The sequence below is a fragment of the Natrix helvetica genome (assembly GCF_964273705.1).
Source record: "Natrix helvetica genome assembly, chromosome: 6".
Lineage (NCBI taxonomy): Eukaryota > Metazoa > Chordata > Lepidosauria > Squamata > Natricidae > Natrix > Natrix helvetica.
The window spans coordinates 22,712,079-22,738,317 of NC_138553.1; the positions used below are offsets into that span (position 1 = coordinate 22,712,079).

Here is a 26,239-nt window from a genome sequence, read left to right on the forward strand (position 1 = left end):
GTTACTTATTCACCAGCACATTTTTTAAATACCTGGGGTAACCTGGTACAATTACCTAAGGAGAAAAGTTTTCTTATTGAAAAATAGTGTAAGAGTGAACTCTTATGCTATTTTTCAGCAGGAAAACTTTTCTCTTTATAATAATTAATTTTTCCAGTTTCAGTTAGGAAAACCATTACAATATCCAACTGAGATTTTTTAAAAACTCGGATTAAATTTAGCGTATTTTTTGGACTATAAGACACTCTAGCCTATAAGACGTACATTAGCTTTAGAGGAGGAAAACAAGAAAAAAAATTCTGCCTCTGCCTCCACGGCCCGTTCAACACCGCTGTGGCCCTTTCGCTGCTACCATGGTCCATTCACTGCCGATCGCCACGAACAGGTGGTGGCGGCAATAGATGGCAACAGCAGCGATCTCTGCTGCCTAGAACAGCTGATTGGCGCTGCACCAACCCCCTCCCCCTGCTATACAAGATGCACAGACATTTCCACCCACTTTTTTTTCTTGGGGGGGGGAGTGCATGTTATAGTCCAAAAATTACAGTACTCTAGACTTGTTTTTTGAGCTGTAGATGGTAATATACAGGATGAACCAGGTCTGCTAAAATGCAAATGTTTGGCTAGTATACAATTCAATGGATTGTGTGTCCTTACAAAATGGGATAACCTAGTAAGAAAATGATTAACTGAACTTGGCCTTTGTAGGTTCGTTGGGGGTCTATAGCTCTAAAGCAGGGATTCTTACTCTGGAGTCCATAGATAGATTTTCAGGCAGTTTGTGAAACTGGATGGAAAAATAATTACAGCTTCATTTTTTTACTGATCTAAGTCAAATGTAGCTATTCACTCAATAATTTAGTTTTCTTACTCAAACCAAATAAAAGCTTTTGCCTTGAAGTGTCTTTAAAATAAAATTTAATTGTAAATAAATACAATTTTAGTATTAAAATATTATTTAATTAAAATAAGATAATTACTTAACTTTTAAACATAATTATTGTTTTGCTACTGATTTAATGTATTAATGAAGCACTTGTATTACTAAATTACACATGTTACATTTTAATAATTTGATAACTATCAGAGAACAATTTGTTTCCTGTTGCAATACAATCTATATCAATGCAATTTATGCATTTAAATTATGATTTTTCCAGAGTTGTTTGCTTATTTCCAAAGAAATTCTACATGTAGCAATAGAACCACCATTTTAAAGTACAAAATGTAATTTTTGCTTACCGTATTTTTCGGAGTATAAGACGTACCGGAGTATAAGATGCACCAAGGTTTTGAAGAGGCAAATTAAAAAAAAAAAGTTTTTGCACTCTGCAAACCTCCCAAAAATGGGCCGTTTTTTTGCGAAAACGGGCCTGTTTTTTTTTTCTCAAAAAAGGGCATGAATAATCCTTAGGAGGCTGGTAGACTGTTCCTGGGGGGAGGGAGGGGGCAAAAACAAGCAAAAAATGCCCTGTTTTCGTGAAAACAGGCCCGTCTTTTGTTTTAAAAAGGGCATTAGGAAGCTTACAGAGTGCTCCTGGGGGCTGGGGAGGGCAAAAGTGAACAAAAAAAGGGTTGTTTTTTGCTCATTTCTGCCCTCCCCAGCCCCCAGGAGCTCTCTGAAAGCCTCCTACAAGCTATGGATGGTCATTTTGGTGAAGGGGTGGGGTTTCAGGAGGCAAAAAAATGCTGTATTCAGTGTATAAGACGCACCCAGATTTTCAGCCTTTTTTAAAGGGAAAAAGGTGCATCTTATACTCCGAAAAATACAGTATTTTCAAATAATACAAAATCAAGTTCCAGTTATGTGCATTTCATTAGGCAGCAAATCAAAATATTAGTTTATATAAACATGCTACACTTCTAAATTTGTTTCCTGAAACAAGATGCCTTGACCTTTTGTGAAACAGGTTGCACTAAATGGTCTGGGATGCTTTGTCCCAATTCATTTAGCAAGAGATTCCAGTTCAAAGCCATAACTACAGTTCTGCTAACCAAGAAGACCATACTTCAGAGATCCTTTGAACTTTGATATAGCTACATAATGGCCATCTTGGCTTCTGCTATATACAGGATGTGTTAGGAGACCTCAAACAAACTCAGGCGGGGGACCTGGGAAGACAGTCTGAGGGCTGCTTCAATACATTTATTTTCCTCTAAGTGGAAAAGTCACAGCTAACAGCAGTCAGGACAGATGGAATGGAACAATAGTAATGTATTGTTTTTAAATGTTCCAGTAAAGAAACATAAGTGCAAAAACCATAAACTATTTTGGATTTTTGTTCATATGCACGTTACAGCACACCAGTTCGTTCTTGCTTTCTCTGGATCACAGAAGATGCTTCAGTAGCCAGAAATGCATTAAGAGGGGTGGGAATAAGGATAGATTTCAACCAGACTCTCAAATAAACTAGGAACTGTAAATACATTTCAAACGCCAGAGTATATTTTTAATGACCAATTAGGACTTCCAGCTTGGAGATAATTAACAGTACTAAAAACACTTTGTATTATTGGGAGACGCAGAGCACAATAAATATGGAGATGGGGTGTGTCAAATAGTTGCTTGTTATATTTTAAGGCATTCCATCAGATTCAGGATTAGCACTTTGTGAAAATGTGGTTCATATACGCACACTTACAGAATACTTAAAATCTATTATGGTCTTTAGTGAAATTAATATTATTGATGAAATTGCCCAAACTCTGAAAATATATGCATTGTTTAATACATGAAGGGATCTAGCAATTTTTTCTTTAAAAAAATATAGAAGGCTATCTTTCTAATCATTCATTACTAAGTTTCTCTATAAGAAGACTAATGGATTTGGGGAAAAATTGATGAGTAAATGGCAGACTTTTGAAACACTGTAATGTTGTGGATTGTTTAGTTATAACACCCCTTTAATTTATCAGTACTTTGTTATCATGTGCAAAGTTAGGAAATCATGTCTTTCTAACAGTGTTCAGAACTTACTCTTTTATATATATTTTACATCTTCTATATACTGAATTCACTGTAATTCTCAAGAAGAAAATTTTATAACAAGGAAAGACTACATGCTTTGCCAGGCAGGATAACAGTGATACAATCTGCTACTATCCAAGGGTTATATTTGCAACAATGGTAACTAGATACTATAAGAAGAAGAAAAGAGAGAGGGGGGGGGGGCTGAGGGAGGGAGGGGGAGAGGGAGAGGAAGGGGGAGAGGGAGAGAGTGTCAGTATAACAATATCTAGTAACTTGCCCAAACAAAATGATGTTCATTCATTTCAAGCAGAAATCATTCCCTTTTATCCTCAGTCCTTCTTCCTGCCACTCTTATTTTCAATTCTTAAATCATGGAACAAACAAAATGTGTGCACCTATTCCAAAGGTAGATATGGTGCTTTGATTTCTCCTACAACATGGAGACGTGGATCAGCATTCACTGAATTCTGAACAGTTACCAGGAATAGACATAAAAATAATCCTTGTAATTTACAAGATTATGTACTATCGAAAGTTATGCAGGGTGGCATAATTTAGATGGAAAGAGGGTGTGTGTGAGTGCAGTCTCATCTTCAGCTTCACCCTGGATATTCTTAGGACAACATTTACCCAGGTCATAGACACCATATCTTATATAAGGTAATGTAATTACATAATGTGCCAGTTTTACCGAGCTGGGCTTTTAGTCTAAATTCTATACAAAATGAATATATTACTGTGCAAAGCTGCTGCTTTTAGAGAATACCTCATATGGCTCAAGAAATTCAGTTACAAGTTTATACATCTGCATTTAACAGAGAGAAAGACTAGACAGTGCTTTTAAGGAAAATTTAAACATTTCCCCACCAAGGGCAACACCATTAGTCGCTAAATGAAGATTCACTATCAGAACTTTCTCCTGTATTTGTCTCATCTCCCCATGCAGGCACTGGAGCATCTGGTGTTCTGAAACACAAAGGCAAGATATCTCAACAATGTGAGCTTTTATGTCTTCAGGCATTCAGAACCTAAAAAAATATCTTCATGTAGGTGAAAAATGACTTCTGGACCTGAGAAATTGGATAGCAGCTGGGCTCGTACAGTACGTTAAGTCATATTTTATAGATTGACAGTGTTGGAAGGGACCTTGTAGGTCATCTAGTCCAGGGGTCTCCAACCTTGGCAACTTTACACCTGGCAGACTTCAACTCCCTGTGGACCTCTGGGAGTTGAAGTCCACCAGGCTTAAAGTTGCCAAGGTTGGAGGCCCCTGATCTAGTCTATAAATGTAATTACAATAAATGTAATTATAAATGTAATTATACTGTACATCAGGGATCTCCAACCCCTGAGCTGTGGCCCACTACCGGGCTGTGGCTGGCTAGAGCATGTGTGTGCATGCTCACAGCTCAACCTGCGCACAGCTCAACTTGCACAAACATGCGCACCAGCGGGCCACTCATGTGGCACAGTTCCCCTCTTGCCCCCAGCTGGGCTGCCAAGCCACAAAGTTGGGGACTGCTGCTGTAAGTAATAAATTTTTAAAAGCAAGCCTAATTAAAGCCAAACAAATAATATTATGGTCCAGCGTATTGTGTGAAGCAGGTCATCACCTACCTACAATCATCAACTATATGAAATTAATCAATAAAATGCTCGCTAGGCAAAAAAAGCATCTAGAGGTATACCATAAAGCCATGATGGCGAACCTATGGCACGCGTGCCACAGGTGGCACGCAGAGCCATTTGTCAGGGCACGCGAGGCTTGCCCTGTCACTTCCAGTTTGCTCGTAGGGTCGTTTTTGGCCCTCCAGAATCTTCAGGGAAGCTCCTGAAGCCTCCGGAGGGCCTTCAGGGGGGGAGCTGTTTTCGCCCTCCCCAGGCTCCTATAAAGCCTCTGGAGCCTGGGGAGGGCAAAAAAAGCATGCCAAAATGGGAGGGGGGACCACTGGTCATGCATGCATGCATGCTGTGGTGTGCATAGCATTAGGGTGTGGCACGCCTGACCATGACTTTCATGCGCTCCCCCCGCTTTTGGCACGCGAGCCAAAAAAGGTTCACCATCACTGCCATAAAGAGAAGGGAATACAGTGGAGGAAACTATTATATAAAAGTTTTTTTCTCTGGATGTAAAATCCAGGAAGGCTAGATAACTGATATTGTGAAATGGCTTAAGTAAGCAAATTGGAAGGTTCCAAGTTCACATCTTGCTTAGTTTAGGTCAACTTTCAATTGACTTCACAATTCTGCAATAAGGAGGTAACACTGGTTGATTTCCTAGAGCTGTTGGCAGGCTCACTGAGCATTCCAAGAACACTTCATACATTCAAACTACTATGCCTATTTCCACATAATTGAAAAGAATATTTCTCAACCGGTTGGGCCAGCTGTACAACTTTTGTTCTTCTGAGGACTGTATTATCTCAGGATAAATCTTGGGAATTGGGAAAATGCATTCAAATATCAGATCCATTTAGATTCCATGGAAATAATGTTTAAGCAAAACAGACTTTGCTACTTACTCAAGAAGATCGGGGTTTAATCCTTCAGAAATCATTTTGTTTCTTATTGCCATAACAGGAACACCCTATGGAGGAAAAAAAAGACTGTGAGAAGCTCAGAACATAGGAGCCCTACCCCAAACATAAGCACCAATACAAACATTAAGAAAGAGCCCCTGGAGACTATTACTTTGATTACTAATGACAAATTTTATTTTGACTGATTTATAGGCAGTCTCTCCAACCTGCTAGTTATGCTGCTAGAATTTGATGGCAGCTGCGATGGAAGCCAGTAATGCAAAAAAAAAAAAAAAAAAAAAGGGGGGGGGAGATATACTTTTCCATTTGAATACAATTCCAAACAATTTTTTAAAGGCTCCCTAAGGACAGACTTGCCTTAATTTTTTTTAAAAAAAATATCCCAGTATGATAGACATTGAATACACTCAATTAAATCTTTCAAGAATCTCAGTACTACTTTCCAGGCGCTACCTGTATCTATTGCATGATGTGGGCCAAAATTAAGTATCACTGTAAAAGCAGCTGAAATTTGGCAAGATGATCACAGAAGCGAAGCCAAGGGAAACGAAACAGCTAATGCAGCAAGGAAAGTATGAAATTGCCACACTGCAAATAAGTAATAGACCAAAATTCAACCCAATTTCTCCCCAAGATCCTACCATCATTTCAACCGTTTAAATAGAGGTCTGAAAGGTTAGATGAGATGAAATAATCATTTAATTCATCATATTAGCTGCACAATGCAAACCACAATATGAAAGACCACTTGTGTTTCCAAGCATCATGAAGCCGTATTTTTATTTATCTAAGATTTATTTACTGCAAATGAACAATGCTACTTATTCCACCATAAAACATGATTCAAAAGCACCATTAAAAAAAAAATCCCAGAACCTTATTTTCCAATTGATGTAACAGTACAATAGAAGCCATGCTACCACTGGAACCAGTCTGTGTAAAAAATGGTAGCATTAGCAAGATTCCAGCCAGAGATGACATAATAGAATAATAACATAATAGAATTTCTTAAAATACCTATACTAGAAGACAGCTGGTAGAACTATCGTTTCCAGTTCAGTTGGTTAATTGCAGTTGGTAGAAAAAAAAACCCTCTAGTTTCTTATTAAACCATAAATTTAGATAATCTAGACTCTAGACCTTTCTTGTGTTTATATTTATATGAAGGTTATACATTATCAGTACTATATCCTTTCATGTTGCAAAGGTAAACTCCACCAGCTGAATAGAAAGACATAACTTGTATCAGTGATAGTCCTTAGTGTTAAACTATTCTCAGCAATTACTTTCACTAATCTTACAGCATATTTTATCTCATTTATTTTTTGTAGCTTACTTTTATTTAGTTTTCCTCTGCAGTTTTTTAAAGAAAACTATGCTCAACTCAGAAAGGCCTATAGGAATTCTAGCAGCATGATGTCCAGATTTTCATATTGACTGTTCACAATGGCATACTTTAGCCAATTATTCATATGAAGGGAAAACAGCTTTTCCATTAAAATTCTCTCAACATTTGTGGATCATTCATCACTAAACATTCTCCTTTTATATTCTTTCAGACTCCTAGGAATAATCTGAAGTCAAAGGTCTTTGCTAGAGATGTTCCAAGAGAAGCTATTCCCATGTTTCTGCTGACAAAGTTCAAATAGAACATTCTTTTGACATGGAAAGAAAGAAAGAAAGAAAATCTTATTTCCAAGGTTTATGGCAGGTCCGAAAAGGATGTAAGAGACCTTGATTTCTAAATTAACAGTAGTTAATGTAGTGTGGTTGGTTTTGGCATGGAACCCAATGACTTTTGGGCCAAGGTGAGAACAATATTTTACAAAGAAGGGAGTAAAAACTTAACTGTTCAGAGAAGTATCTCTGTACTGGTGTTATTGAGGAAAGCAAGTGAGTGGTCAAGACTAACATGGCAATAACCATGCTGATGTGGTGATTAATATTTTCCCTTGCATATCTGTATTTGGAGCGTTTTACCCTAATATAAAACTAGCTATCTCCAATAAAAACAATTACACTCAGCAGTTTAAGAGTGGGAATTTACAGAGCTGTCATTACTGTTAGCACACAATTTTTTAATGACTAGGAGTCACCATCTGCCATATGGAAAATGTAACCTGAAATACAAAGACTAAATTGTGGTGGTGGCAGTGATCTGTTATTCAGAACTTCTTTCTTATGTCTTACAAATGGAAAATGTTACTTAATATTATTATGTAAACATTTTCCATTTGTAAACAGTATACAATTTTTACTGGGGAAGGGAATCACAAATTAAAGCTGAAAATTCACCACAAAATTGTAAAAGGAAAGAACTTTGAAGAAATTTGTCACTTCAGAATTCTCCAGTATATGTTGTTAAACAGATATGTCAAATTATACCATCATGGAAATGACCATGGAAAAAATGGTTTATTAATAAGGTCAACATAACTTCTTGAAGCAGGAGGGGAAGCCTTACAAGGATTTCTTGGAATAGTTAAATAAGACATTTATAAAAGCAAGTAATTTAGTATGCTTTAATTATGCATATATACAAGATATTTTCATCACCAAACACATGGCCACAGAATTGGAAACTATCAGTGTTCATTCCATTGCCAAAAAAGGGTGACTTCAAGGATTGCTCCAAATATTGCACAACTGCCATCATCCTAGCAAGCTAGCAAGATTGTCTCTAAGATCATATAACAATGTCACAACAAAGTATGAACCCTAAGATCATACAACAGTTCAACGGTGCCAACCATTGAAAGGGAATTAATAGGTGCCAAGTTGCCTTCAGAAGGGGTAGAACAGAACTCATGCCCATGTTGCAAGTCTATGCTGGATCATGTAAAAGTCTAAAGACTATCAAAACAATATCTATCATTTGCTTGATTGACTATTAAGAAAGCCTTTGAATTGTTTTGATCATGACAAGCTTAGGGTCTTGAGGGTCTTGACACATCTGGTCATTTTTCTGCAGTTGCTGTACACAAATCAGGAAGCTACCGTGCAAACACCATATGGCGATCCCAATTAGTTCAAGATATAGCAAGGAAGGTAGCAAGGCTGCATTCCTTCGACTTTCTCATTCTAGAACTTGAAGAATAAAAAATTGAAATAAAGATTGGATCAACCATCTTCAATATGCTAATGAACTCCTCCCAGAAACCTAAGAAACCCTGAATATGATCAAAAGGATTAAAAAAGAAAGCAAGTAATTTGACTTCTTCCTAAACATCAAAATGACCAACATCAAATGACCATTGTAGGGAATGGGAATGTCAAAATAAGTGATAATGAAGAGATCAAATGGGTGCAAAAATTCATTTTCCTAGAATTGATTGATGAAAGCAGTGAATGCAGTGCAGAAAGAAAGCATCAAATCACACTGGGTTGCACAGCCTAATGATCATGGATGGAGAATGAAAAAGCAAAGGACATCAACCAATTTTAAGATATGTATGCTGTCTGGGGATATCTGAGAGTTGAAGTCCGTGCATCTTAAAGTTGCCAAGATTCAGAAACACTGAATCTAATCTGCTATTCTGTTCCTAATTCAGAGTTTTTAACTATTGCAAGGCTTCAAAATTAAAACAAAATCAAAATTTTCTCACCTAGGTTTTAATCCCAGAAACTGTCAAGGATAATATGAAGGATGGAATGGGTAAAATGAAAAGCCACAAATTATTTACCCTATTTGCCAATAACTTTATCTAACAGAGAGATGATGCTAACATGATTGATAATTAACTAAAAAAGGAATTGTATCACATAACTAATGTAAGAGACATTATATCCTTGGGCTTAGTTCAGGGGTGTCCAAACTTGGGAACTTTAAGACTTGTGGACTTCAACTCCCAGAATTCCCCAGCCAGCCATGCTGGGGGAATTCTGGGAGTTGAAGTCCACAAGTCTTAAAGTTCCCAAGTTTGGACACCCCTGGCTTAGTTAAAGGTTAGCTTAAGATTTATGAAACAGATGGAGACACTTCCAAATGAAAGGTCATTTATTTCCAGACCCATCTTTACACAGAGAACCATTGTATTTTGTATCAACTTAAAATTGGAAAGTTGTCTTTCCTAAGGCTCTGTGTTCGCTTGGTTACTGCTACAGAGAGCTCATCTGCTTTTACTCCGAAGTTTACACCAAACATTTGAACTTATCACACCCATCTTAATAACAGCTCCACATGGATATCTGCCATTACCAACATTGCTTCAAACTTTTTACTGGAACTGTAGTAAAACTGATTCCTTGGTAATCAGATTAGAACATATTAATTTCCTTAATGGTCAAACTATTAGAGCTCTCCATGCTTTGAAAAGAACTCAGGAGCATTTGGGACTGTACATGAGGACAGTATCTCTCTGCTTTATACTGAAGTCTCAAAAGTAGCAGCATTTCTTTTCTAGCTACTCATTTAGAAGCCTGAAAAAGATTTAGCATTTCTTTAGCAAATTAATACTAGGATTGTATGAAGTCCAGAGCATTTCTTCCAAACCATTGTCAAAATATGCACCTGCACATTAATATAGCTTCTCAACACATATCCAATGAACAGATATTCTAGCAGTAGTAATGATTTGAAGAATTTGTCCTACTTATCACACCAATGCTCCTCAGTCTGCATTACATGTGCTAAATTCTTAGCATTAGGTGTACACTTTCCTTATTTATTTGTTATTTTTGAAATATGCAGAAAAGAATTCAGCATCTTTTATTCTACTTCCCAGGCACAGACATTTCACTATACATCAGATTTGTATAAATCATTAAAAAACGGTGTTGCTATTCCAGGTATGCACATTCTTAAAACTTTTGTTCTGCCCTAGAGGATATTTAAGAACATAAACCCTAGCTGAATGATAGGGAACCCTATCAGCAATATTGGACATCTATTCCTGTATAAGGACTGAGTACAAAAAACAGCAGGCCATTCCTCTCTCCTACTCAGCATCCAATCACTGAAACAAGAATTGCTCACGGAGTGCAAATGTGCCTCCCCTTAAATGGACATCTCAATCTGATGCATTTAAAAGCATCAATACAATACAATAGCAGAGTTGGAAGGGACCTTGGAGGTCTTCTAGTCCAACTCCCTGCCTAGGCAGGAAACCCTATACCAGGGGTGGGGAACTGTGGCTCTTTTGCGACTTGTGGACTTTAACTCCCAGAATTCCAGAACCAACATAGCTGCCTCAGGAATTCTGGGAGTTGAAGTCCACAAGTCGCAAAAGAGCCACAGTTCCCCACCCCTGCCCTATACCATTTCAGACAGATGGCTATCCAACATCTTCTGAAAGACTTCCAGTGTTGGGGCATTCACAACTTCTGGAGGCAAGCTGTTCCACTGATTAATTGTTCTAACTGTCAGGAAATTTCTCCTCAGTTCTAAGTTGCTTCTCTCCTTGATTAGTTTCCACCCATTGCTTCTTGTTCTACCCTCAGGTGCCTTGGAGAATAGTTTGACTCCCTCTTCTTTGTGGCAACCCCTGAGATATTGGAACACTGCTATCATGTCTCCCCTAGTCCTTTTTTTCTCTTAAGCTAAACATACCCTGCTCCTGCAACCGTTCTTCATACGTTTTAGTCTCCAGTCCCCTAATCATCTTTGTTGCTCTTCTCTGCACTCTTTCTAGAGTCTCCACATCTTTTTTACATCGTGGTGACCAGAACTGAACGCAGTATTCCAAGTGTGGCCTTACCAAGGCATTATAAAGTGGTATTAACACTTCAGGTGATCTTGATTCTATCCCTCTGTTTATGCAGCCTAGAACTGTGTTGGCTTTTTTGGCAGCTGCTACACACTGCTGACTCATATTTAAATGGTTGTCCACTAGGACTCCAAGATCCCTTTCACAGTTACTACTACTGAGCAAGGTATCATCTATACTGTACCTGTGCATTCCATTTTTGTTGCCTAAATGTAGAACCTTACTCTTTTCACCATTGAATTTCATTTTATTAGATAGTGCCCAATGTTCAAGTTTGTCAAGATCCTTCTGTATCTTAAGCCTATCTTCTGGAGTGTTGGCTATTCCTGCCAGCTTGGTGTCATCTGCAAATTTGATGAGTTCCCCATTTATTCCCTCATCCAAATCATTGATGAAGATGTTGAAGAGTACTGGGCCTAAAACAGAGCCTTGGGGTACTCCACTGCATACCTTCCTCCATGTAGATGCAGTTCCATTGAGGACTACACGTTGAGTGCGGTTGGTCAGCCAGTTACGAATCCATCTGGTGGTGATGCTGTCTAACCCACATTCTTCTACTTTATCTAGTAGTAGATTATGGTCTACCTTATCAAAAGCCTTACTGAAGTCCAAGTAAACTATATCAACGGCATTCCTCTGGTCCACTAATTTTGTCACATTATCAAAGAATGCAATACCCATTACTATTGTGGTGTGCTTTCTACATACCTTAGTTAGCTGACTAGGAAAAAGTTCATCTACTTCCTCTGCTTGGTTGGGTGGCCTGTAGTATAGACATATGGCAATGTCATTTCCCCCACAACCTTTAATATTGACCCAAATGCATTCAAGATAGTTCTCATCATTGTTGTGTTCTATTTCTGTAGAGACGTAGTTATTTCTTATATATAGTGCAATTCCACCTCCTCTTTTATTTGGTCTATTTCTTTAAATAATTTAAATCCTTCTAGCTGTATATTCCATTTGTCGGTTTCATCCCACCAAGTTTCTGTAATGGCAATAATATCGTATCTGCCCTCTTTTACTTGAATTTCTAATTCGCCCTGTTTATTCCTCATACTCTGTGCATTGGTGTATAGACATTTGAGTCCATTTTGATTGACCCAGTGTTTACTGTCTACATAACCTGTGTTATGCCTGACTGCCCCTATTTTCTTGCCACTTGTGTGATTCATGCACATAGTATGGCAATCACTATTAAATGCTTGGTTTTGTTTGACAGCAGGAGTGATAATCTTACCCACACACACATCTATGTTACATGCACTTATAACCCTATGAATTTTAGTTTGCTGGGGACAGAAGTGTTCTGTATCTATTAATTCTCTGTCCCTGCTCTTCAGTTTAGATGTTTATCAAGAAAATCTGTGAATTTAATGCCAAGCAACTCAGTCCCTTTCTTGGATGGGTGCAACCCATCTCTTTTGTACAGTTTTTCATTGGACCAGCTACAGGCATCATGACTAATAAAACCAAAGCCTTCCCTTTTACACCACTCCATTAGCCACACATTAAACTCTGCTACACGCTGGCCCTTCCCGTTTTGTTCCTTATATACTGGTAAAACCTCTGAAAAGATAAGCCTACAACCTATACTATTAAGTTCATACCCCAAGTTCTGGAAATCATTCTGCACAGAAAGTACATCTTTCTGGGACAGATCATTAATGCCAAGATGTATAATAGCATCAACGTCACAGTCCTTACTTGCATTCTTGACTATCTTAAGAATACGCCTCTTGTCTCTGCTGGCAATAGCACCTGGAAGACACCTGACCTCTTTTAAAACCTCCATATCCCCTCCTAAATTTACACCTCTTACGACTGAATCACCAACCAGAAGGTGGCTTCTCTTTTTGTATACCTTGCTCTTCCTCTGCGACTGATGTGTGATACCTGGTTCCCCATTTTGCCTTTCCAAAGAAAGTTCTTTATTTTGGACCACAGTCCCCTGCTTATTTGAGTCATCATTATCACAACTACCTTGACCTATCTCTTTAGTGTCCCCATTAAGGTCAGCAAGGGCACTATATCTGTTTTGCTGGGTCACAGCAAAAGCTTTGTGTTTATGGTTCACAGCTCTCAACCTGCTAGATCCCACGGTTGTCCAGACTGCTCTTCTCCTGCAAGATCTTTGTGGCAGAGGGGGCTGATAGCATGGCATCTCCATAGAGTGGAATGGCTGAAGTAGACACGTAGTTTCTGCTTGGAGAGCACAGATTACAGATTCTAGATAGGTAATCTGTCTATGTAGACTAGTAATTTGTTTACAAAGGGGACAGTATCCAAATTTGAAAAGAGTACTGTGAAAGACAGGTGCAAAACAGCTATTACATTGAACTAAGCCGGTCATTTTGAAATAAAATAAAATCACAATCTCAAGCACACTAATCCAGAATGTATTATTGCTATTTTGGTCTATAGATATATAACCTCAGTCCCCCACCTCAGTCTCTTTGTCTCTCTGACTCACCCCCCTTCTATCCAGCAGCTCCAATCCCAGCTTCAGGAAGGTTCAAATGATATGAGCAGACTTAAGGGATGTTTCTGTTCTCTTTGCTTATGTGTTAGTTCTTGTCTATAATATTTCCTTCAAGGTCATTTCCTCTTGTTCATGGTCTAGTGAACAACTCTGGCCTAATTTATATCATAATCCATATCCAGGAAAAGGAGAATCACAAAAGCTTACATTTTCCTGTCATTTTTACCACTATTGAAAGAGCTGTAACACTATATTGCATTTCAAAATTATGCAGTGCTTCAAAAGCAAAATATATTTCAGAATCCACAGTGGGTTCACAAGCCTACAACTTGTTAAATTAAATGTCATTTTCCCCTCAGGACTGCACTATGGCTGTAATGGGTACTGGTGTGCTTCCAGAAAAACTGTAAAGTGTGGCAAAGCAAATGCCATCAAAATTGCTTTGTTATCCTACTTGGGAGAATGTCGACAAAATCACAAGTCTCTAACTTTCTTCATGATGAGAACATACTAGGGTCAGAAGCTAAATAGGGCAAATGAATAACAACAGTTGAAGTGGAATTATCAATGTAATTTCTTCCCTTACCTCTTTGCATTAAATCTATGATATACAATATTACATATACAGAATTTTTTAAAAATGAGCCTATTCATTCAATTGAGTTTCATTTTGCCAGGCTTACGGATTATTTTCATTTTAAACTTTAGTGTATTGAAGTTGAACTCTTGCTCATATTTTGCACATGTTTCAGCATCAAAGCTTGACAGGAGCTCTGTCAGGAGCTCATTTGTGAGCAAGTAATAGAGCCAAAAACAAATTCTATGTGATAGAATAAATGAAATGCAACTGGTTTTCTGGGACAACCAGCAATGATGGGAAGAAAATTAAAGCTAAACTGATTTTTAAGTTGTCTATCACAAATAAAAACTGTTGGATTAAAACAATCACAGAAACCATTGGAGAGATTTTTTTACCCCTAAACAGGACAGAGTAATTCATAATTGTGCATCAATACATACATACATACATACATATGGCACATAATGAAAAATCAGTATTTTTAGTAATGAAGGACAATTGTGCTTTGGGTACAGCAAGACATAGAGGAAAATTGTGTCTCAATATTTATGTCTCAATCAATCTCTATACTAATTTCTATGCTAAAAGCATGTAAAATTCAACCTACATTCACAATTAACCTCAAAATACACAATTTACTTTAAAGGAAGCTTCAGGGAATAGAAGTCCAAATGTTTATGATAAAGCCTGGTAAAATAAATGTGACTTACTACTTGAACCATTTTGAGGTATCTGGCATAGTGTGGATCCTTTGCTACAGTGATGACATTTTCACCAATTCCATTTGTCTTCTGTTGCCCCAACTCAGGTACACTGGTCTGGAATACAACAAACAGTGCACACCAGTCTTCACATGTCCTCAGACTTTACCATATTTGGATATCACATTAAGTTTTTTTAAAAAATTATAGCTTTACCAGCAACTTATACACAAAGTTTGATTGGTTCTGCTTGGCTCCTCCTGCCAAGGCAGCAGTTAGATAAACCTGAATAGCAACGCCTATGAATCAGGAATTCTATTTCTGTCCAGATACTGCAGAATTACTTTTTAAGATAATAACGTTTAGTCAAGCTTCATTGACTGCAAAAAGCCATGCAGGGTTGGACCTACTTGGGATCTTGGTGCACCTCAAGGCAATTGGGGAATTGAAGATGCATCCCAGAAGAAGGCAATGGCAAACTACTTCCTCATTGGACTTATTAGGCAAAAGTCTACTAAGTCACCAGAAGTCAAACTGGAGTCCAATGAGATGAATCTTTTGAATCTAAACAGAAGCAAGCCTAAATATCCAGTTCACACAAAAGGTACTGTGTTTTCCCAAAAATACAACCTACCCTGAAAGTAGATCCTAGCTTGATTTTTACGTGTGCCCAATATAAGCCCTACCCCCAAAATAAGCCCTAATTAAGACCCTATCCACTCCAGGGTGCATGGGTAAAAGTTAAGCTAGGGTGGGGATGTGGGGCTGGTGGAGCTGCCCTACTATTTACCTTCGGATACTTACAGCCAGGCCTCGCACACCCCAACACCTGACTTGCCAGCCCATTTCTTCTGTAGCTGTCAAGGTTTTCCGGAAGGCCTCTGGAGCTGATAACAGAGCTCTGGATCGATACAGAACTTTGTTATCAGCTGCAAAGGCCTTCAGGAAAGCCTTGATTGCCTTGCAGGCTGTAAATGAAGTTCTTGAAAACCTCTGATAGCAAAAAGGAGGGCAGGGGCGACGTGGGCAAGTGAGGTGAGTCAGTAGACGACATCCCCCCGAAAGTAAGTCCTAATGCCTTTTTCAGTAGCAAAAAAAAAAGACGGTCTTATTTTTCGGGAAACACAGGTAGCAAATCAAGGGATAAATATTTCTGTATTATTTGGCTAGTTGGCAGAATCAATGAGAGCAAACAAACAGCTTGCACCAACGATTTGGTTATTTTGAAATAATTCTGATTTTCTTGACCTTTGAATACAGTCATATTGTGCTTTAGAAAGACTAGCTTACCTCCACATTAGGTGATACATTTGTTGTCTGTGGCTCTACCAATGTTTGTGAGGCAGAGCCATTCATAACACTGGTGTTTGAGATCTCATCTTCTAGGCCAGGCACAGAAGATAACTGAAGATGGGGCACATCACAGGTAAATGATATTTTAATATTGAACATACAAACATTCCATCTGTAATACAACATCTGATAAACATTTATCTTCTATAAAGTTTCAGAATGTATAGTTAATGATGCTAGCACTGTCAGACTTTACATATGTCCAAATCTTTACCTTCACTTTGCACTACTGAATGTATTTATTTCCTTTCTGTTCTTCTTTACTTCCCTTAATACTAAAAATATACATGCTCATTTTTGTTTGTAGACAAAAATGATCTAAATGAAATCTATCCCCAGAACCCTACAAATTATATATTTAAGAATGTTTAAACTACCACATAAAAAGGAGCATATTAGGAACAAACCTTTGCATCCAGAATATTGAGCAAAGTTTCAATTTGCTGAATACGGAGAGAAAGTGCTGACAATTTCTGGGAATAAGAAAGAGAAATATTACTCAACAATTTCCTTAGTATCATTTAACTCCTCCACATTTTCCATCCAGTAATACTTAGCTCTTTCCCATCACCCCAATCCTGAAAAGCAAACTTATTACTTCGGTCTTTTGGAGACTAATATGAAACATATTGGACAATGGTCTTCTAAGTGCTATTATACAGATAGTTTGAAATAACTGATTACACTGTGATGATCAGCTGTTTTAATATACTGCTAATTCAAAGAAATCAATACTTGCAGAGTTCTTATTAATCTATGTATCCCTGAATGTTCAGATTACACCACAGGACATTTAAAATAGTCTTAATTTCTGGTAATACTAAAATGCACTACATAGGCAAGAGATGGGTTCGTGAACTCAAATAAATATAAGCAAGCAAATTAATCTATTAAATTTATTAAGCATATTATTGAAAAAATAATTTAGTATTCATTAGTAAATGAATTAGTATCCATTTAGTATTCATTCATTTCTTCAGTCTGGTACCAAAACATAAGTAGCTACCAAAGATAGTTAATTGTCTCAGAGTTCCAGAGCTTGTTGTTAGGCAGAGACTAGTTGGGAAATGCTTTTAAACTATTAGTCAAGATTCAACTGATTTATCTAATAGGTTTAATAAACAATCCCAGTATGCTTCTAGGCAAAATCCTATTGATGGTTTAGTATTCTTTTTAATTAATAACAAGTACAGGTAAGCAATACAATATTCCTGGACAATTTGGAGTTTATAGACACACAAAAACCCCAAGGTACCACTGAATATGCCAAAGTAATACTAACGCATTAAAAGAATTGCAAAATTGTAACAAAAAGTCTCTCGTAAACTTACATTAATTCTCTATACGCTGACTTTTCAATTTATGTTTCATATCCACAAATAAAAATATATTGCTTCTCCAGAAAGATTAATATGGTGACATGGTGATGAAAACTGATAACTACCTCTTGTTTAAAGCAATAAAGGATGAAAACCAAGTTTCCAGAAATATTCCCCAAAGCATTGCATGCCAAAGCCTTGCAAGCCAACTTTGAATACAGAGACATTTTCATGTTTTCCACTGGCAGATTATACTTTTTCTTCATTGTTTTAACCTTTTCATAGTGGAGAATGAGAATTGAAATTATTTCTGTACCAAGCATGCATTATAAAGAAATGTAGTATACGCTGGCTTTGGAAAGTTACAGTATGACATGTACTACCTCTTCACAAATAGTTGAAAATCGATTCAGGAATTGAACTGTGTGAACCACAAATTGGTTTAGAAACGCCACTGTTCTCTTTTGTTGGATAGCTGGAACCTGCATTACATAAAACATAGAAAAAAAAATACAAGAAGAGAAATCAATTAACTAATGGCCAAGTCACTGCCATTTCCTTGGCAAGATTTTTCTTAATTGGTTTGCCAATGCCTCCTTCCTAGGGCTGAGAATAGTGACTAGCCAAAAGTCACTCAGTTTTTGTGCCTAAGGTGAGACTAGAACTCATGATCTCCCAGTTTCTAGCCTGATGCCTTAAACACTACACCAAACTAGTCTTTTAATATCTCTCTAATATGAAGCAAATACAGTATCAAACATTTACATTCAAATTCTGAGTTTGGCCAAATATTTGAATGATAATTTATTATTTGAAAGCAATGTGCCAAGATGCATAAAAGTATAACTTCACTTTTATCAAATTCGCAGTTTGTCCATTTTTCAGCAATTGAATAAACATATTCTCTTTTATCAGAACTGTACATTAAAACATGGAAGAGCAAAAGGATGAGACAGTCAAGAGTTTAAAAATATAAAAGTGAATAACTTTTGAATTTAAGCCAAACTATTTATTAGTGACATTGAATAAATAGGAGTTGTAAATCTCAGATCCTGAAATTGGCACAGGAAACATTTTGGAAGTATATTAGAGTTTCACTGTTTTTATAGACTGCTGTCAGAATGAACTAGGCTAAAAATTGTATCCTACATTTATTGGTGCTTTTGTAATTAATGAGAAACAACGTAAGGAATTTGTTCATGGTCAAACAAAAAATCCATAGCAGACACTGTCTCTTAATCTAGCATGACTAATATATCCTTTGCAAGAGAAATGATTAATATTTAAGCATAGAAACACAAAATTTCCCATGTCATACTTATCTACAGAAATTGGCAACAACCATTTTAATGAAAAATAAGAAAGTGATAAACCATTTATTTCATTTATTTTTATTTATTAACTCAGTTTTAAAGACCAGTCAGCTATACTGACAATATATATTTATTACACAATGCTTAATCAATCAAATTGAATGCATTATCAACAATTTTTCCCTTGCCATATATGTTGAATTTTTTTTCTTCCATAGAATTAAACACTAAGATCTCTTCAGTATGAAACTTTTGGAAGTTTTTGAGATTGTCTATTCAGGGAAAATTTTGTGGGCTTTGTTTAGTTTAATTTAAATTTAAACCATCTTAAAAGAGTTTCAAACTCTTTTAAATTTAACCATTATACGTATTAACCTTCCTTACCCTGCTGTTTGCTTGATCAGAATAGCTGGACAATATGAATTAGTATGCAGCACATCTGAAAAGCACCAATTTGGGGAAGTTGTCTTATACATTTTATTTATTTAAAACTATATAGCCATCCATCTTATAATCAAGGCTCCCAATTAAAAATTACAACATCATAATAGCCATCTTAAAACTTAGAAAAAACCTGGAGTCAAGCCAAACTTCTTGGATGAGCCAAACAACTCATCCCACTGCTTGGAGAAAAAGCCAGGCATTCAAAGCTTTATGGAAGACTAGGAGAGCAGCGAAGGCCAACTGAACGGGGGGGGGGGGGGGGGGGGAGTACCCTACGGCAGGAAGGTAGGTAGAAGAGGTAACTTTGAGATACCACGAGAAGGCAATGTTTTAAGGGAAGAGATTAGGACTGTACCCATCCTATTGTCAGACCTGGAAGCCATCTTTTACATTGGGCCTTCAGGCCTGCCACATTTTTCTACTGTGGGAAGGGAGGATTATATAGAGCAGGGGTGGCGAACACGCGGCTCTCGAGCCGCATGCAGCTCCCGGCCAAAATGAATGCGGCTCTTTGCCTCTTATCATTATTTTGTATACTGTGGCTCTTTGCCAAGTTTGGATTTTGTCCCTTTCGGCGCTAAACCCGGATCGCGCGCTCCCTTTCGGCGCTAAACCCGGAAGTACGGTCTTGTCCCGCCCCTGGCGACGCGACGACGCTTGCCTGCGCTCCACCAGCTCGGCTGGGAACGGAGACGTTTCTCTGCTCAGCAATGTCTTCAGTGGAGTGGTGGCAGCCTGGCAGGCTGAGCCTGCGTCCCTTTCAGGCGCTCCGCTCCGCTGAGGAAACGTCTCCGTTCCCAGCCGAGCTGGTGGAGCGCAGGCAAGCGTCGTCGCGTCGCCAGGGGCAGGGCAAGACCGTACTTCCGGGTTTAGCGCCGAAAGGGAGCGCATGGTGTGGCTCTCTGACTCTCACAGTTTAAAATTTTGGCTCTTTTTGTCGAACTTGTTCGCCACCCCTGATATAGAGCATGGGTGATATACAGTCAAAATAACATTCTTTTCTCAGAGAGTCAAGGAGACCTTGCCCTGCAGCTGTGATGAGGTGACTGGGAGGCATCTCTAGTTTTGGATGGTGCCTGATTGGATCATGTGACAGACATGTGGGTGCTGGGCAGGAACTTGAACTTTCTTTTGGGTGGGGAAAACCTGGAAACTTTCAGATTTAGGTCTGAAGATGTGCCAATATGACATCTATAATAAATGGAACTTTGAGGAAACTCAAGCCCCGGAGTCTTATTTCATTGGAGATGTTACTTTGAACCTTGACACCTATCTGATCTGGCAGGATGGGCATATCCTTAGGGAAAGGCGCTCACACAAATAACCTGGCCATATAGGACTTTAAAAGTGATGACCAGCTCTTTAAATTGCACTTGGAAAGAAACTGGAAGCCAGTACAATTTCTGCAACAGTGGTTTTACACAGGCAAACCAACCCCCCCTCCCCTCGCTCCCCAGGTTACTTTGCACACTGCTGCATTCTGGACTAGCTACAATTTCTAGGTGGTCTTCAAGGGCAGTCCTATATAGAATACATTGCAGTAATCCAAATGGGAGGTGACCAAGGCATGAGCTACAGTAAACATGTACAGTGGAAATTTCTTTCTATTTCAAACTTTATTTGAACATAGGAATGCTATGGAAATCCATTTCAGGAGCTGTGGGTGCTAGAAGATTGCAATGTTATTCTCTCTCCTGGTAGGATGGCTCCTTGATTCATGTACTCAGTGTATAAACACAGTATAATCCTATAAATGTTATGGTATTTTATAATTTGTTTAAAAAAAAGTTATAAGTAATGTACGTAGAGTCACCTTAACTGTGAGATGGATGGCATATAAACTTAATAAGATAAATTGTTTCAATCTGATTTACAGATGCCAGGTATATATGCAGATAGTCCTCGACTTAAAATAGTTCATTTCGTGGCCATTTTTCACACTTTACCACCATTTCAACATCCCCCTGGTCATGTGATCAAAATTCAGACACTTGGCAACTGATTCATATTTACAGTGTTAAATATGTCCTCGGGTCATGTAATCCCCTTTTGCGATCTTCTGACAAGTAAAGTCAATGGGGAAGCCAGATTCACTTCACAACGTTGTTACTAACTTAACACCTGCAGTGATTCCCTTAACAATTGTAAGTCGTAAAAAATGAAGCAAAACTCGCTTAACAGCTGCCTCACTTAGAATCCTAAACTTTGGGCTCAATTGTGGTCGTAAGTCAAGGACTACCTGTACAGAATCAAAAAAATTACTGGAGTAGCCTAGAAGACCCATAAGCAAAAAAAAAAGAAAAAAAAACACCAATGCGTTTTCATGTATATATCTACTCAGAGTTGACTTAACTTTATTCAATTTCTAGACCACCCCTCTCTCAAAAGAGACTCGGGGCGATGACTCAGGGAGGTTTCCTCTCCTGTACTTGGATATATATGATTACAACTAAACAATGCAAAATGCACTGACGCTGTCTCCTCGAATGGTGAGGAAACATTTGCAACCAAATAGATCAAGGTAAACCGCTCTAAACTCGACTGCAGAAAATACGACTTCAGCAACAGAGTGGTCAATGCCTGGAATGTGTTACCTGATTCTGTGGTTTCATCCCCAAACCACCACTTTAACCTTAGACCAGGGGTGTCCAAACTTGGGAACTTTAAGACTTGTGAACTTCAACTCCCAGAATTCCCCAGCCAGCTGGTGGGGAATTCTGGGAGTTGAAGTCCACAAGTCTTAAAGTTCCCAAGTTTGGACACCCCTGCCTTAGACAGTCTACTGTTGACCTCACCCCATTCCTAAGAGGTCTGCGTGCATAAGCGCACCAGCGTACCTACCATCCCTGTCCTACTGTCCCCATTTATTTGTACCCATTTCTTGTGCTCATGCTTATGTTTACACTTATACCTGTTACCTTTTACGTGTTTGACAAACTAAATAAAATAAAATAAATAGCCAAGCTCGGAGCTCAAACCAACAGCCTATATAACTACCAACTCGAGCTACTAATATTCAAACACTGTGAAGAGTAACGACGCTCTTTCCGTCTGTCATCTCTTCAGCCTTCAGCCCCCCACCCCCCATTCGAGGCTGTTACACATTTTGCTTCATCCTAAAACTTTTTTGCTTCTGCTTTCCCTGTCAGAAGTGGGTCCCCCCCCAATACACACACACTTGTGGGCCTGCTGTGAAATATTACTGCAGGGAGAGGGGGGCTTTTAAATGGATGGGGAAGGTAGCGGCACCCAGAAGGGATCCTCGGCCGGTTCCTCCTCTTCCCCACCCGAACGCCAGCTGGGACACGGGGCGGCCGTTGAAGCGGCCTTTCGGGACAGGCAGGAGTCGCTCCACGCATGCGCAAGACCAGGCCGCCCGCCAATACCTTGGTCAGGTCGATGCCCGAACCTACGAGAGGCAACCCGTCCTCGTCCATTCCCGGCGACCTCTCACAGCGTCGAGCCCACGGCCGCAAACCACTTCCCTAATCATCCCTCGCGACCTCTTCTCACGGGAAGCGATTCCGACGTCTCTTTCGCGGCCTCAGAGCAGAAGGAAGGGCATCATGGGAACTGTAGTTCGGATGCTTGAAGGTTGGGGTTCTTTAGACGCCGAGGCTTCCCGATGCTCGCAGCACCTCCTGCAAAAGGAGGCGTGAACGGCAGTTTTAATGATGAAGGTTGAGCTCTCCGCTCAAACCCAGTCAGTAAAGACAGACGGACTGGAAGAAACTTGAGAACCGCTAGTGTAAAATGAAAATCGTTTAAGACAGGGGTGTCCAAACTTGGGAACTTTTAAGATTTGTGGACTTCAACTCCCAGAATTCCCCAGCCAGCCATGCTGGCTGGGGAATTCTGGGAGTTGAAGTCCACAAGTCTTAAAGTTCCCAAGTTTGGACACCCCTGGTTTAAGACTTGGTAGGACGATATAATGTTATTCTAATTTCGATACAATTCTTTCTTAGGGTGCAAAGCGAAAGTGAATTTTGGCCAAGCCACCCTGAATTGGCTTATTGGGCAGATTGGCAGCATATAAATTAAATCAATCAGTCCACTCTCAGGGACAAATAATTTGAAATGGTCTACAATTAGAAGTGGTGTCTGTGGGTGTGTTTGGTGGAAGACTGACTCAGATAAGGCTGAAGGTTGCTCTAGTCTAGTCAACCTGGATGCATTGTGACAGGCCCAAACTTTTATTTGAGTGAGGATATTAACATCCATAAAGGTAAAGGTAAAGGTTCCCCTCACACATATGTGCTAGTCGTTCCTGACTCCAGGGCAACCTTTTTATACCTACTGCCCACTTTTGTATCTCTATTAGTAGTAAAACTTTCTAACCGCCCACCGGTTCCACAGTAATGGTGATTTATAAAGTAGGGAAGTAACTTTACTTTATAAAATTTATAAAGCAGAGTTACAGCAAACTCCTACTGCCCACCATGAAAGCTGGAATGCCCACTAATGGGACCAGGTTGACTACCACTGCTCTAGGGGGTGATGCTCAGCTCCATTTCAAAGCCAAAGAGCCAGTGCTGTCCGAAGACGTCTCAGTGGTCATGTGGCTGGCATGACTAAATGCTGAAGGTGCACAGAACACTGTTACCTTCCCACCAAAGGTGGTTCCTATTTTTTCAACTTGCACTTTTACATGCTTTTGAACTGCTGGGTTGGCAGAAGCTGGGACAAGTAACAGGAGCTCACTCTGTTACCTGGCGCAAGGGATTCGAACTGCCACACTGCCGACCTTTTTGATTGGCAAGCTCAGCATCTTAGCCACTGAGCCACCGGGTCCCTCATGAGCCATCACGTTCCTCACCCTAACATCCATAGTTACATGGAAATGCACTCAGGCATAAATAAATGACTAATTGATAGAAATTGCCATCAAAGAAAACATCCTTTGCACAGAGGAAACAAATTACTCTATGCACACTGTCTATGATTTTCAAAGTCATTGACAACATTTCTCATCAGAGGCTTTGGAATAAATTTAGCAGCTATGAATTGAGATTTGTTTTTATATACAGTACATTGCCAACTGATTAAAAACAAGATGTATTGATGGCCACTGCAATGGACTTTAAATGGGATTTGGTATATTTGTGTAGGGCACATCTATCAGACTCTTGAATTTGAACATTTAGTATTCCTCCAGATTGGTGGCACCTTGTTTCTGAAGAATTCTTGGGATCAAATAAAAAGCACCTAAGCCAAATATATCTTCCGAAATAACTCAACTTAGCCATTAAAGATGTAGGTCAAGGAATGCTTTAGATACTGAGGAAGATATTAGTAGGCAAGTAGAGTTCTGAACAAAGAACAAATAAACTTTGTTCATATAACCTCTTTGTTGTTTCAAAACCCCATTGTCTTTGTGGTCCTGGATGCTTCATCAGTTCAGTTATGCCCTAATGGCCTCATAGCAGAGAGAAAGGAAGGTGACCTTGGCAGAATTATACAGGAACTGTTACCTAGACAAAGGGAACTGAAACATTCCTTAAATCTTGGAAAACAATATTCAGAAACCATTCAGGCAAATATCTTCCTAATTCAGTAGGATATATGAAGCATGAGAGGACCAACACATCCAGACTTCCAAGGTTCTGTTATTATAACTTATCCCCAAAAAGTGTATTTCTGGTTTTTCTGTGGAGTTAATTTTCTGATTCTGGTCTACCTAGTATAGCTGATACTGATCTCACTCGGCACATGATGTGTTATATCCAGTGAAATACCTGGCTGTTCTATCTATGGTATATTTTAATATGCGTAAGTTTATAAAACAAACTCCAACCCACTCTTCTTTAGGCCTGTCTCTGCCTCCAGCACTGTCATTAAGCCAATTTGTGCTTTAATTAATATAGTGTTCTGGTTTCTGGTTCAAAATCACCCCTAAAATTCCACAGCAAATTATGTGAGTAATGGAATGAATGGAACATAGAAGCTGAAGTTTTCACTGATGAATCAGATGATTCTGAAATGCTCCCAGACAGTTGATGAGGATATACACAAATCATCCTAGTATTTAAAAGGGCAGTGAAAATTTGGGAGTCAATTTGAACTAAAGACAAACGATAATCACCAAGAAAAAAGGTAATGTTACATTATATTTATATATATAAAACTAGACATAATTTATATTTTTATTTGAACCTTTTGGTATCGGCTGATATATTCTCAGTAAAAATAATCAGGAAAGGCTATAAGCTGTAGAATGTTAAGGGCATAGACTCTGGAAACTAGCATAAATTACTCCAAATATCAGAAATATTGCTAGATTTACATATGTAAAATAAATTTATATTTTGATCAATCTTTTTGTAGTAAAATTGTTTTATGATTTAGAAGAGAAGATCTGTTGATAAATATCTGCCAAACATGACAGATGAGGAATATTATATTGGGAGATACATAGACACAGATATAGATATATACAGTATATACACATACAAGGGAAATGATACTGGTCACTTTCAGCTATTTGAAATTAAAAACTCCCTTTCTTCTGATTCTTGCATGTTACAAACTGACCTATTAAGCTATTTAGAGGAACTGAAAATGTCTGTGATCTGAATGTATGAATCCATGCTAAGCTTTGTAATCTTTGACAGCATTTTACCTGCTTTGATCTTTACAAAAATTGTGAAAAAGGACAGATGGCAATCCACTGTAGCAAATAAAACATTAACATTTGAATAAAATAAGTGCCCTCAATATATATTTACCAAATATTTGTTTCACTTCTTGCAGCCTTGTTATATTTGTGCAACAACAGACAGCTAATAAAATCATATTTTTAATTGTAATGTGAAATAAAATATTGACAACTAC

General features: G+C 38.5%; 1 protein-coding gene across 1 annotated transcript; it reads right to left on the reverse strand.

Annotated features, from left to right (window-relative positions):
• WASHC3 (WASH complex subunit 3) lies at positions 1–22,982 on the reverse strand. Its single transcript, XM_081958247.1, has 7 exons — positions 22,795–22,982; positions 18,035–18,133; positions 16,740–16,805; positions 16,270–16,383; positions 14,989–15,096; positions 5,494–5,558; positions 1–3,937 (listed from the first exon to the last, which is right to left on the reverse strand). Exons 1-7 carry the CDS (start codon positions 22,843–22,845, stop codon positions 3,853–3,855), a joined length of 588 nt encoding a protein of 195 aa, XP_081814373.1. The 5' UTR covers positions 22,846–22,982; the 3' UTR covers positions 1–3,852.
• Positions 22,983–26,239: the final 3,257 nt, after the last annotated feature.

Excerpts from the sequence above, each read along its gene's own strand:
- WASHC3 (XM_081958247.1), bottom strand. The coding sequence starts at position 22,845 with ATGGACGAGGACGGGTTGCCTCTCGTAGGTTCGGGCATCGACCTGACC. Across the intron at positions 15,097-16,269 it reads ATGTATCACCTAATGTGGAG|ACCAGTGTACCTGAGTTGGG; the intron begins GTAAGCTAGTCT and ends GTTGTATTCCAG. Across the intron at positions 5,559-14,988 it reads ACCTCAAAATGGTTCAAGTA|GGTGTTCCTGTTATGGCAAT; the intron begins GTAAGTCACATT and ends TTTCCTCCATAG.